The sequence below is a fragment of the Eriocheir sinensis genome, chromosome 2 (genome assembly GCF_024679095.1).
Source record: "Eriocheir sinensis breed Jianghai 21 chromosome 2, ASM2467909v1, whole genome shotgun sequence".
Taxonomy (NCBI): Eukaryota; Metazoa; Arthropoda; class Malacostraca; order Decapoda; family Varunidae; genus Eriocheir; species Eriocheir sinensis.
The window spans coordinates 29,335,158-29,349,138 of NC_066510.1; the positions used below are offsets into that span (position 1 = coordinate 29,335,158).

Sequence of the window (13,981 nt, forward strand, 5' to 3'; positions counted from 1 at the left end):
AGGGTTCAAATTCCAATATCAAAGACAGATTTAATTTAATTTTTCAGCACACACACACACACACACACACACACACACACACACACACACACACACACACACACACACACACACACACACACGTGTGGGCGAATTCAGTGGGCTGAATCCCGTGTGGAGGCTGAATTCAGTGGGCTGTGAATCCCGTGTGGGCTGAATTCGGTGGGCTGAATCCCGTGTGGGCTAGATTGATCATTTCAGATCCCGTGTAGGCTGAATCCCGTGTAGAAGCTGAATCCCACGTGTGGGCTAATTCAGTGGGCTGGAGTCCGTGTGGGCTGAATTCAGTGGAGCTGAATCGTGGGCTGTAGTTCAGTGGAAGCTGGATCCCGTGTGGGCTGAATTCAGTGGGCTGAATCCCGTGTGGGCTAGATCCGTGTGGAGGCTGAATTCAGTGGGCTGAATCCCGTGTGGAGGCTGAATTCAGTGGGCTGAATCCCGTGTGGGCTGAATCCCGTGGGGCTGAATCCCGTGTGGGCTGAATCGTGGCTGAATCCCGTGTGGTAAGATCCCGTGTGGAAGCTGGGTCAGTGGGCTGAATCCGTGTGGGCTGAATTATGGGTTGATCCCGTGTGGGCACAAATTCAGTGGGCGCTGAATCCCAGTAATGGGCTAATTCAATGGGCTGAATCCCGATGTGGGCTTTGAATTCAGTGGGCTGAATCGTGTGGGCGCTGAATTCAGTGGGCTGAATCCCCGATAATGAGCTACTGAATTCATGGGCGCAGATCCATTGTGGACTGAACCCGCGTGGAGCTCAATTCCGTGGGCTGAATCCGCATTGGGCTGAATTCCATGGGTTGAATCCCGTGTGGGCTGAAATTCCGCGTGGGCTGAATCCCGTGGGCTGAATTTCAAATGGGCTGAATCGTGTGGGCTTAATTCCGTGTGGGCGCTGAATTCATGGGCGAATTCGCGTGGCTGAATCCGTGTGGGCTGGAATTCCGTGGGCTAGCAGATCCCGTGGGCTGGTGCGTGTGGGGCGTGCTGAATTCCGTGGGCTGGAATCCCGTGCAGGGCAGATACCAATGGAACCGAGAGGTAATGATGAACTGTAAAGAAAATATTATGATTAGGTGTATTTTATCAGACGCACACACAAAAAAAAAAAAAAAAGCAATATATTCTTCTTAATAAAAATCAGTGTTTAGAAATTAAATGTTTGTAATTACCGCTTTTTTGACGTGGGAATGGTGGGAGAATTGTGGGATGGTTGTCATTATAATTATTAACGCTAATCACCTTATGTTTACGCAGCAGTGAAATGTTAAGCGCCATGTATTTTTCTTCAGTTAGTCTCTCTCTCTCTCTCTCTCTTTCTCTCTCTCTCTCTCTCTCTCTCTCTCTCTCTCTCTCTCTCTCTCTCTCGCATTCCACTTTCATTCGCCCCCCCTCCCCCCTCCGCCCCATCCTCCCTTCCCACCCCTTTCACACTATCCTTCCTTCCCATCCCATCTCCTTCCAATTTCTTCTCTATCATCCCCTCCATGCACATCCTCCCATTCTTACCCTTCCTTCCCATTATTTATTCTCTCTCTCTCTCTCTCTCTCTCTCTCTCTCTCTCTCTCTCTCTCTCTCTCTTGCTCTAATTATTTTTTACTCTCCTTCATCTCTCGTACTTTTTCCATCAACCTTTTACATGCCTTTGCCCTTCACTCTCTCTCTCTCTCTCTCTCTCTCTCTCTCTCTCTCTCTCTCTCTCTCTCTCATCTCTCTCTTACATGCTAGCACATGCTCTCTCTCTCTCTCTCTCTCTCTCTCTCTAACCCAACACGTGTCTTCTGGGCAGCGGTGATCGATAAGCCTCTCCGGCATATGCTTATCACTGCACGGCCCCTCAAGACCACTCAAATATCACTCATAACCCAAGAGGTCACTCCAAGTTAGCATGCCCCCACCCTTCAGACTCAACTATTCACAACAGTTCTACTCCTTTTTAAAGCATTTGTGGGGCGGGCACTTGGCAAACCTTAAGCATGAAGAGTGCTGGGACAAATTTAAAAGTGACGGACTGACAGTTAGGTTTCTGGCCTCCCGGGCGAATAAGTTTCACAAGTCTGTAAGTGGAATATGTGGTACTATGTGGTACTCCGTGCTGGGCTTCCCAGAGCCAATCTCCAAACTCATGACGTCACCTGTGGGTGGAGCTTAGCAAAAGCTCCAGCAATATAGATGATACCCATTTTTCACCCACTGACAGGAGCTCTAAGGCTAGTTAAAGAAATATATATATTTACAGTGAGAAATAACGAAGAAAGGAGAAAGAGATCTCTATGGAACAGGAGGAGAATAAAGAAAATAAAAAGCAGTTTATTCTAACGAGGTCTCCTAAGCTCCGCCTCCACAGGTAACACTGAGGACGATATCAGAGCTAAAGCAAACATAGCCACAGGTACCAACCAATTAAACCGTCAATGTAAATTTTCTGCTATATATAGTGTATGTCACTGTATCAAGCACTGCTTACATAAGTGCCCCTTACACAATATTTTCATTATGTAAAACAGAAATTTACCTAAAATGCATTAATGTTTCAGGTTTTCAACGTTTGTTTGATTTGCAGTAGTACCAACACTACACGGAAAGATTGTTTCGAAGGGGAAGAAACTAGGGTTTGAAATATCTCTTCACGGAAACACTCTCTAAGCGACGCGCTTCGACGAAGAGGAAGAGCTTGACTGAAAATTCCGCCGTAAGGGTCCCATTCTCAAACACTTCAGCGTCCAAGCACACGTTTTTGACAGGCTTTTCGTATGATTTCTGGGTATTTCCACGGTACTTTTATGGCCCTGGTGTGAGTTTGACCTTTCTTCTGTGTACCACGATCCTAAAAACGCCGCTCATTAAAACTCGACTGATCTCCGTTTTGGCCTTTAGGAAATTGTTGATGTGAGTGGCGGAAGTGTCTGAGGATACCAACATATAGGAGTGTGGACTATGTAAGCATCCTGTCTACCACAACGATGATGATGATAGAGAGAGAGAGAGAGAGAGAGAGAGAGAGAGAGAGACACGTGGTTCGCCCAGGGACATGCTCGGCAACCTTGCGTCCAAGACTTCATCGATTCGCATTTCAGTTAAGAGAAAAATAATTGCTATCTGTGTGATGCAGGAGCCTTGAGTGCTGACAGCGGTGATGACAGAAGGATTCCTGGAACGAGGAGGAGGAGGAGGAGAAGGAGGAAGGGAAAAACAAGAACACTCAAGAACAATGAAGTGCAAGAACGAGCAGAACTGTTTCCATCCATTTCTAGAAACCAAGAGACAGATTGAAAGAGCAGGATGAGAGAAGAGAAAGAGGATAAGCAGGATGGGAAAAGAGAGGAGGAGGAATAGGGAGGAAAAGGGAGCAGGAGGGAGGAGAAATGCAGCGGGGATATTAAGAGAGAGGGAGAGAACAGAGGAATATAGGACCAGCAGCAAGATGACTGGATGGAACGAAACACAATATAAGGAAGAGAGAAGGAGACGAAGATGATCCTTTTCCCAGCCTATCAAGGAGCAGAGAGAGAGAGAGAGAGAGAGAGAGAGAGAGAGAGAGAGAGAGAGAGAGAGAGAGAGAGAGAGCAGAGAGAGAGAGAATAAATTGAGTAGGGGGAGACATAAACCGGATGGCAGAGGAGGCAGAATAAAATAAGCGAAGGATAAAGGAGGAGAGAGAGAGAGGAGGAGGCAATGAAAGCGAAAGGCAGAAAGTTAGTAAAGGAGAGAGAGAGAGAGAGAGAGAGAGAGAGAGAGAGAGAGAGAGAGAGAGAGAGAGAGAGAGAGAGGAGGAGGAGAGGTGCAAATTCTAATATCAAAGAAGACATTTAATTTCATTTTTTCAGCATAACACACACACACACACACACACACACACATCAACAGCCAGTATTCTTAAAATGCGATGTGCAGAAGTAGATTCACAGTGTTATCTTATCACCACTGTACTTCTTATCTTCCTCTACTGCTCATCTAGGTTATCTATTCCTCCGTACCTGCCGGGTCCGTCTGCCTCTCTTCCTACTTAAAAGCCATCTATATACATACTTCCCTATCTGGTTCTATCTATCCTATCTATCAGCCCTACTTAAACATTTACATTCTTATTTCTATCTGTCTATCTATTTATCTCACTCGAACTTCACAGTCACCAAGCGAAGTTGAATGATGGAGCATAGGGTGGCAATATGTCACCATCCTGTGCTTCCTGTGGCGGCGCGTGACCTTTCAACCCAACGCATGTGAGGACAAATCCACTCTAACCCACGTGTGACGCAACCGTGCTGCTTGTTGTGTCATCGCGGTGAATCTAATATTAACCCGGTAGCTGCGGAGGCAGTCATGTTCTTAGAGTTAGATTAGGTTAGGTTAGGTTAGGTTTAGTCCCCCAAGTGAAATAATGAGAAATAATAATCATCACGCAAACCAGACAATTCATAATAATAAATCCCAACGCATGTGTGATCAGTTTATGCATCATCTATTTTGGGGGAGCTTATATCATGGCAGAAATTTGTTACCACCGCTGCTATACACGGTAGAGCCACAGAATTTGGCCCCGTCGCTGCTACCGGGTTAACTTGTGTGTGTGTGTGTGTGTGTGTGTGTGTGTGTGTGTGTGTGTGTTTAATGTGTATAAATGTCAGCGGAACAACAAAAAAAGCTACAAAGATATCCATGGACACTTTACAAACAAAATCCTCCACTTCTACTCTTTTTAGGCCAATTACATTTATTTATTCTCTCTCTCTCTATCTCTCTCTCTCTCTCTCTCTCTCTCTCTCTCTCTCTCTCTCTCTCTCTCTCTCTCTCTCTCTCTCTCTCTCTCTCTCTCTCTCTCTCTCTCTCTCTCTCTTGCTCTAATTATTTTTTACTCTCCTTCATCTCTCGTACTTTTTCCATCAACCTTTTGCTGTTGTGCCCTTTGCTCTCTCTCTCTCTCTCTCTCTCTCTCTCTCTCTCTCTCTCTCTCTCTCTCTCTCTCTCTCTCTCTCTCTCTCTCTCTCTCTCTCTCTCTCTCTCTCTCTCTCTCTCTCTCTCTCTCTCTCTCTCTCTATTGCTTGCACGTGTCTTCTGGGCAGCGGTGATCGATAAGCCTCTCCGGCATATGCTTATCACTGCACGGCCCCTCAAGACCACTCAAATATCACTCATAACCCAAGAGTCCCTCCAAGCCAGCATGCCCCGCCCTTCAGACTCAACTATTCACAACAGTTCTCCTTTTAAAGCATTTGTAGGGCGGGCACTTCAAACCATAAGCATGAAGAGTGCTGGGACAAATTTAAAAGTGACGGACTGACAGCTAGGTTTCGGCCTCCGGGCGAATGTTTCACAAGTCTGTATGAATATGTGGTACTATGTGGTACTCCGTGCTGGGCTTCCCAGAGCCAATCTCCAAACTCATGACGTCACCTGTGGGTGGAGCTTAGCAAAGCTCAGCAATATAGATGATACCATTTTTCACCCACTGACAGGAGCTCTAAGGCTAGTTAAAAATATATTTACAAGTGAGAAATAACGAAGGGAGAAAGAGATCTCATGGAACAGGAGGAGAATAAAGAAAATAAAAGCAGTTTATTCTAACGAGGTCTCCTAAGCTCCGCCCACAGGTAACGGGACGATATCAGAGCGAAGCAAACATAGCCACAGGTACCAACCAATTAAACCCATCAATGTAAATTTTCTGCTATATATAGTGTATGTCACTGTATCAAGCACTGCTTACATAAGTACTTGCCACACAATATTTTTCCATTATAGAAATGTACCTAAAATGCATTAATGTTTCGGTTTTCAACGTTTGTTTGATTTGCAGTAGTACCAACACTACACGGAAAGATTGTTTCGAAGGGGGAAGAGAAACTAGGGTTTGAAAATATCTCTTCACGGAAACACTCTCTAAGCGACGCTTCGACGAAGAGGGAAGAGCTTGACTGAAAATTCCGCCGTAAGGGTCCCATTCTCAAACACTTCAGCGTCCAAGCACGTTTTTGACAAGGCTTTTCGTATGATTTCTGGGTATTTCCACGGGTACTTTTATGGCCTGGTGTGAGTTTGCCTTTCTTCTGTACCACGATCCTAAAAAACCGCTCATTAAAACTCGACTGATCTCCGTTTTGGCCTTTGGAAATTGTTGATGTGAGTGGCGGAAGTGTCTGAGGATACCAACATATGAGGTGGACTGTAAGCATCTGTCTACCACAACGATGATGATGATGAGAGAGAGAGAGAGAGAGAGAGAGAGAGAGAGAGAGAGAGAGAGAGAGAGAGAGAGAGAGAGAGAGAGAGAGAGAGAGAGAGAGAGAGAGTATATGCACGTGGTTCGCCCAGGGACATGCTCGGCAACTTCCACGTCCAAGACTTCATCGATTCGCATTTCAGTTAAGAGAAAAATAATTGCTATCCTGTGTGATGCGAGGCCTTGAGTGCTGACGGCGGTGATGACGAGGATTCCTGGAACGAGGAGGAGGAGGAGGAGAAGGAGGAAGGGAAAAAACAAGAACACCAAGAACGTGAAGTGCAAGAACGAGCAGAACTGTTTCCATCCATTTCAGAACCAAGAGACGATTGAAAGACAGGGATGAGAGAAGAGAAAGAGGATAAGCGGGATGGGAAAAAGAGGAGGAGGAGGAATAGGAGGAAAAGGAGCAGGAGGAGGAGAAAGTAAAGCGGGGATATTAAGAGGAGAGGGAGAGAACAGAGGAATATAGACCAGCAGCAAGATGACTGATGGAACGAAACACAATATAAGGGAGAGAAGGAGACGAGATGATCCCTTTTCCAGCTTAACAAGGGGAGCAGAGAGAGAGAGAGAGAGAGAGAGAGAGAGAGAGAGAGAGAGAGAGAGAGAGAGAGAGAGAATAAGTGAGTAGGGGAGACATAAACCGGATGAGAGAGGGAGAGGCAGAATAAAATAAGCGAAGGATAAAGGAGGAGAGAGAGAGAGAGGGAGGCAATGAAAGGAAAGGCAGAAAGTTAGTAAAGGAGAGAGAGAGAGAGAGAGAGAGAGAGAGAGAGAGAGAGAGAGAGAGAGAGAGAGAGAGAGAGAGAGAGGAGGAGGAGAGGGTACAAATTCTAATATCGAAGACATTTAATTTCATTTTTCAGCAAACACACACACACACACACACACACACATCAACAGCCGTATCTTAAGTATGATGCGGAAATAGATTCAGTAACATCTTATCACCACTGTACTTCTTATCTTCCCTCTCTACTCATCTATTATCTATTCCTCCGTACCTGCCGGTCCGTCTGCCTCTCTTCCTACTTAAAACCATCTATATACATACTTCCTATCTGTCTATCTATCTATCTATCAGCCCTACTTAAACATTACATACTTATTTCTATCTGTCTATCTATTTATCTCGCTCGAACACCACAGTCACCAAGGAAGGAATGATGGAGCAAGGGTGGCAACATGTCACCATCCTGTGCTTCCCTGTGGCGGCGTGACCTTTCAACCCAACGCATGTGAGGACAACCACTCCAACCCCACGTGACGCACCGTGCTGCTTGTTGTGTATCGCGGTGAATCTAATATTAACCCGGTAGCTGCGGAGGTCATGTTTCTTAGGTTAGATTAGGTTAGGTTAGGTTAGGTTAGTCCCCTCTAAGTGAAATAATGAGAAATAATCATCACTCACGCAAACCAATTCATAATATAAATCAACGCATGTGTGATCAGTTTATGCATCATCTATTTTGGGAGGCTTATATCATGGCAGAAATTTGGCCCACCGCTGCTACACGGTAGAGCCACAAATTTGGCCCGTCGCTGCTACCGGGTTAACTTGTGTGTGTGTGTGTGTGTGTATGTGTGTGTGTGTGTGTGTGTGTGTGTGTTTAATGGGTATAAATGTCAGCGGAACAACAACAAAAAAAGCTACAAAGATATCCATGGAAACTTTACAAACAAATCCTCACTTTACTCTTTTGGTAATTACATTTATTTATTCTCTCTCTCTCTCTCTCTCTCTCTCTCTCTCTCTCTCTCTCTCTCTCTCTCTCTCTCTCTCTCTCTCTCTCTCTCTCTCTCTCTCTCTCTCTCTCTTCATCTCTCTTTCCATCAACCCTCTCTCTCTCTCTCTCTCTATTGCTTGCACGTGTCTTCTGGGCAGCGGTGATCGATAAGCCTCTCCGGCATATGCTTATCACTGCACGGCCCCTCAAGACCACTCAAATATCACTCATAACCCAAGAGTCCCTCCAAGCCAGCATGCCCCGCCCTTCAGACTCAACTATTCACAACAGTTCTCCTTTTAAAGCATTTGTAGGGCGGGCACTTCAAACCATAAGCATGAAGAGTGCTGGGACAAATTTAAAAGTGACGGACTGACAGCTAGGTTTCGGCCTCCGGGCGAATGTTTCACAAGTCTGTATGAATATGTGGTGCTATGTGGTACTCCGTGCTGGGCTTCCCAGAGCCAATCTCCAAACTCATGACGTCACCTGTGGGTGGAGCTTAGCAAAGCTCAGCAATATAGATGATACCATTTTCCACCCACTGACAGGAGCTCTAAGGCTAGTTAAAAATATAATTTACAAGTGAGAAATAACGAAGGGAGAAAGAGATCTCATGGAACAGGAGGAGAATAAAGAAAATAAAAGCAGTTTATTCTAACGAGGTCTCCTAAGCTCCGCCCACAGGTAACGGGACGATATCAGAGCGAAGCAAACATAGCCACAGGTACCAATGCATTAATGTTTCGGTTTTCAACGTTTGTTTGATTTGCAGTAGTACCAACACTACACGGAAAGATTGTTTCGAAGGGGGAAGAGAAACTAGGGTTTGAAAATATCTCTTCACGGAAACACTCTCTAAGCGACGCTTCGACGAAGAGGGAAGAGCTTGACTGAAAATTCCGCCGTAAGGGTCCCATTCTCAAACACTTCAGCGTCCAAGCACACGTTTTTTGACAAGGCTTTTTCGTATGATTTCTGGGTATTTCCACGGGTACTTTTATGGCCCTGGTGTGAGTTTGACCTTTCTTCTGTACCACGATCCTAAAAAACCGCTCATTAAAACTCGACTGATCTCCGTTTTGGCCTTTGGAAATTGTTGATGTGAGTGGCGGAAGTGTCTGAGGATACCAACATATGAGGTGGACTGTAAGCATCTGTCTACCACAACGATGATGATGATGAGAGAGAGAGAGAGAGAGAGAGAGAGAGAGAGAGAGAGAGAGAGAGAGAGAGAGAGAGAGAGAGAGAGAGAGAGAGAGAGAGAGAGAGAGTATATGCACATGGTTCGCCCAGGGACATGCTCGGCAACTTCCACGTCCAAGACTTCATCGATTCGCATTTCAGTTAAGAGAAAAATAATTGCTATCCTGTGTGATGCGAGGCCTTGAGTGCTGACGGCGGTGATGACGAGGATTCCTGGAACGAGGAGGAGGAGGAGGAGGAGAAGGAGGAAGGGAAAAAAACAAGAACACCAAGAACGTGAAGTGCAAGAACGAGCAGAACTGTTTCCATCCATTTCAGAACCAAGAGACGATTGAAAGACAGGGATGAGAGAAGAGAAAGAGGATAAGCGGGGTGGGAAAAAGAGGAGGAGGAGGAATAGGAGGAAAAGGAGCAGGAGGAGGAGAAAGTAAAGCGGGGATATTAAGAGGAGAGGGAGAGAACAGAGGAATATAGACCAGCACCAAGATGACTGATGGAACGAAACACAATATAAGGGAGAGAAGGAGACGAGATGATCCCTTTTCCAGCTTAACAAGGGGAGCAGAGAGAGAGAGAGAGAGAGAGAGAGAGAGAGAGAGAGAGAGAGAGAGAGAGACAATAAGTGAGTAGGGGAGACATAAACCGGATGAGAGAGGGAGAGGCAGAATAAAATAAGCGAAGGATAAAGGAGGAGAGAGAGAGAGGGAGGCAATGAAAGGAAAGGCAGAAAGTTAGTAAAGGAGAGAGAGAGAGAGAGAGAGAGAGAGAGAGAGAGAGAGAGAGAGAGAGAGAGAGAGAGAGAGAGAGAGAGAGAGAGAGAGAGAGAGAGAGAGAGAGAGGAGGAGAGGGTACAAATTCTAATATCGAAGACATTTAATTTCGTTTTTCAGCAAACACACACACACACACACACACACATCAACAGCCGTATCTTAAGTATGATGCGGAAATAGATTCAGTAACATCTTATCACCACTGTACTTCTTATCTTCCCTCTCTACTCATCTATTATCTATTCCTCCGTACCTGCCGGTCCGTCTGCCTCTCTTCCTACTTAAAACCATCTATATACATACTTCCTATCTGTCTATCTATCTATCTATCAGCCCTACTTAAACATTACATACTTATCTCTATCTGTCTATCTATTTATCTCGCTCGAACACCACAGTCACCAAGTAAGGAATGATGGAGCAAGGGTGGCAACATGTCACCATCCTGTGCTTCCCTGTGGCGGCGTGACCTTTCAACCCAACGCATGTGAGGACAACCACTCCAACCCCACGTGACGCACCGGGCTGTTTGTTGTGTATCGCGGTGAATCTAATATTAACCCGGTAGCTGCGGAGGTCATGTTTCTTAGGTTAGATTAGGTTAGGTTAGGTTAGGTTAGTCCCCTCTAAGTGAAATAATGAGAAATAATCATCACTCACGCAAACCAATTCATAATATAAATCAACGCATGTGTGATCAGTTTATGCATCATCTATTTTGGGAGGCTTATATCATGGCAGAAATTTGGCCCACCGCTGCTACACGGTAGAGCCACAAATTTGGCCCGTCGCTGCTACCGGGTTAACTTGTGTGTGTGTGTGTGTGTGTGTGTGTGTGTGTGTGTGTGTGTGTGTGTGTGTGTGTTTAATGGGTATAAATGTCAGCGGAACAACAACAAAAAAAGCTACAAAGATATCCATGGAAACTTTACAAACATGTCCTCACTTTACTCCTTTGGTAATTACATTTATTTATTCTCTCTCTCTCTCTCTCTCTCTCTCTCTCTCTCTCTCTCTCTCTCTCTCTCTCTCTCTCTCTCTCTCTCTCTCTCTCTCTCTCTCTCTCTCTCTCTCTCTCTCTCTCTCTCTCTCTCTCTCTCTCTCTCTCTCTCTCTCTCTCTCTCTCTCTCTCTCTCTCTCGTTTTCCATCAACCTTACATGCTACTTAGCACTTTCTTCTCTCTCTCTCTCTCTCTCTCTGCTCTATTGCTTGCACGTGTCTTCTGGGCAGCGGTGATCGATAAGCCTCTCCGGCATATGCTTATCACTGCACGGCCCCTCAAGACCACTCAAATATCACTCATAACCCATGAGTCTAAGGGTCACATTCTCAAACACTTCAGCGTCCAAGCACACGTTTTTTAAACAAGGCTTTTTCGTATGATTTCTGGGTATTTCCACGGGTACTTTTATGGCCCTGGTGTGAGTTTGACCTTTCTTCTGTACCACGATCCTAAAAAACCGCTCATTAAAACTCGATTGATCTCCGTTTTGGCCTTTGGAAATTGTTGATGTGAGTGGCGGAAGTGTCTGAGGATACAAACATATGAGGTGGACTGTAAGCATCTGTCTACCACAACGATGATGATGATGAGAGAGAGAGAGAGAGAGAGAGAGAGAGAGAGAGAGAGAGAGAGAGAGAGAGAGAGAGAGAGAGAGAGAGAGAGAGAGAGAGAGTTCTATACCAAATAACAAATATCATGTCTCGATGTTGAACAGCCAAGTGCTCCTCTACAAAGTGGTCTGCTATAAGTCGTTCATGTCCACGCTCCTCTTGAGTCATCAACGTCTAAGGAGATAAGTTTCAGTAGACCTATCACCTCCAAGTCGTGAATGCTGCACACCACGGCCCGCCTGTTACATTACACCAAACACACAGCTTTCAGCACGAGATGAAGCTGGATAAAGCCAATCTGCTGTCTGCCACATACAAGCCGAGGCAGCAGCTGGCCGGATAAAACCGAACAAAAATTATGCCGCTGAAATTCCACACAAAAATCAGGCTCGGGCAGTGGCGTGGGAGCCCCAGGTGCCGGTAATGGTCCTCGATGTAGGCGGCAGCGGTGCCACTTTCAGCAAGTTTTATAACGCCAGAATTCGTGTTTAACAAGCCTCGTCACGGAGCCCCGCGCCGCCGCAGCTCCCCCCATGGGCATGCCGCCTCCCACCCTCCCATTTCACCTCTTGTGGCCGGCATGGAGAAAAGAAAGCAATCTTAGTAATGAAATATAATTTTTAAAAATATTATAACTACAATATCATATCAATCATGATGAAACTGCAATTGTTGCATTAATAATGACGATGATGACCACGGTCGAGAATAATAATAATAATAATAATAATAATAATAATAATAATAATAATAATAATAATAAATTACAACAACAGAGCATTATTACCAAAGCCATTTACTGTTTCAGCAACACAGAACACAACAGTAACGATGGAAAACTGAATTCGTCTCCACTCCATGGTCAGTTACGGCCACTAATCGCGTTCATCCTGATCAACGTGCAAGGAACAAGAAAAGGACCACCTCGATCAAACAGGGCTGGACATTTCAAAGCAAAACTGTCATATACCTGAGGTGTCGCAAGGCTGTGCCCACATTATTGCTTATCATCACCGATTGGCTGCTTGCTGGTTAGGGTTTTAGTGACGCAAAAAGTCTGCTGCTGTCACCGGTGGCTCATTGGATGGCGTGACGGAGCCGCCATCGCCGCCACACCTTGGCGTGCAAGGGTGGGCCTTACTGCGGGACCTCAGATAGCCGATTCGAACACAGCTCTGATTTAAATACATAATCCATCATCACATATCCTCAATGTATTAAGTTGGTAGAGGGGAAGGGGAATGTGCTGTACCCGGAACCTCTGGACCAACGCGACACCTCCCAGCAGCCAACAGTACTACAATAATGATATTATATCTTCCATGAACGGGGATACATTCTGTTGTCGATACCTCCCACAGAGAGAGGCGGATAGACATGCCTGGAACACCGCCATGACATTTATATATTTGAACGATAACAGGGGCTAAAGTAAAGCGACAGTTCGTTCATCATGACCTACGTTTGCAAACCCCCAAAGACTCCATGCATTAATAATGCACTGAACACACACACACACACACAGTTGATGACATGGATACTGATACAGTCTGTTTGTCAAATAGTCCCCCAACCCCTCCCCCACCACCACACAAACGAAGAGGCTATGGATCATGATATCGCATCCCTTATCGTGGCGTTTCAGTGCCGCCAAGCCACTGGACGCAGTGCGACTCGTCGGGGCAGCAGTGTCCGTGCCGTCCTACAACACAGGGTTAAAAAGAGGTACTTTTAACCCTGCTACAGCATGGCGCCTCGTGAGGGTGACGCCCAGAGTGGTGACAGCAGCATCAAGCTAACCGCTTACAAAAAGTTTCCAACAAACTACCCGCACAAGACCTTCCAGGAGTGGCTAAGCGCGAAGAGAATAGATGATGATGTTGGTCCCTACTGGCGAGTGCACGACAAGCTCTATGACCTCACAGACTTCATCGACAAACACCCAGGAGGTGAGTTTTTATTTTCTATTGAGGTATATGGATGTTGAATTTCCACTACCTTCAACAACAATCAACAAACATTGCTATTAGTGCTTTAGTACATAATGATCTAGATTCAATGCACGAGCGTTCCCCTAAAGTCGGCCTACATTCCCGAAACAAACACGTCATTCTGTTGGTCTGGTCCACTGATGACTCGCTGTCTTCAACTTGCTTGTATATATTGCATGTGTATCATATACGTATGTCTTATCGACCGCTGATTTGCACTGTTTTAATCGTAATTTACAGCTTATATAGGTTTTTCGTATCTTGTCTACACTATATTTGTTCTCTTCAACTTCTGTATATTATCAGTTTTTTTCCGTATCATATTTACTTTTTTTCATTGTAGCTGCACATTGTGAGCTATGTGTGTGTCCTATTATGATGCATCTTTTCCTCCACGCCATGGTCC

At 45.4% G+C, this 13,981-nt stretch overlaps 1 protein-coding gene across 5 annotated transcripts in view; it reads left to right on the forward strand.

Moving 5' to 3' along the window:
- LOC127002204 (cytochrome b5-related protein-like) overlaps window positions 1-13,981 on the forward strand; it is a 29,567-nt gene that overhangs the window by 10,678 nt on the left and 4,908 nt on the right. Inside the window, exon 2 of one of the 5 annotated variants that reach the window (XM_050867927.1) lies at window positions 13,331-13,533. The exons of the other annotated variants lie outside the window; for them this stretch is intronic. Within the exon in view, the coding sequence (XP_050723884.1) occupies window positions 13,332-13,533 (202 nt within the window). The 5' untranslated portion in view covers window position 13,331. The remainder of the gene's footprint in view (window positions 1-13,330; window positions 13,534-13,981) is intronic. 5 annotated transcript variants of the gene reach the window in all.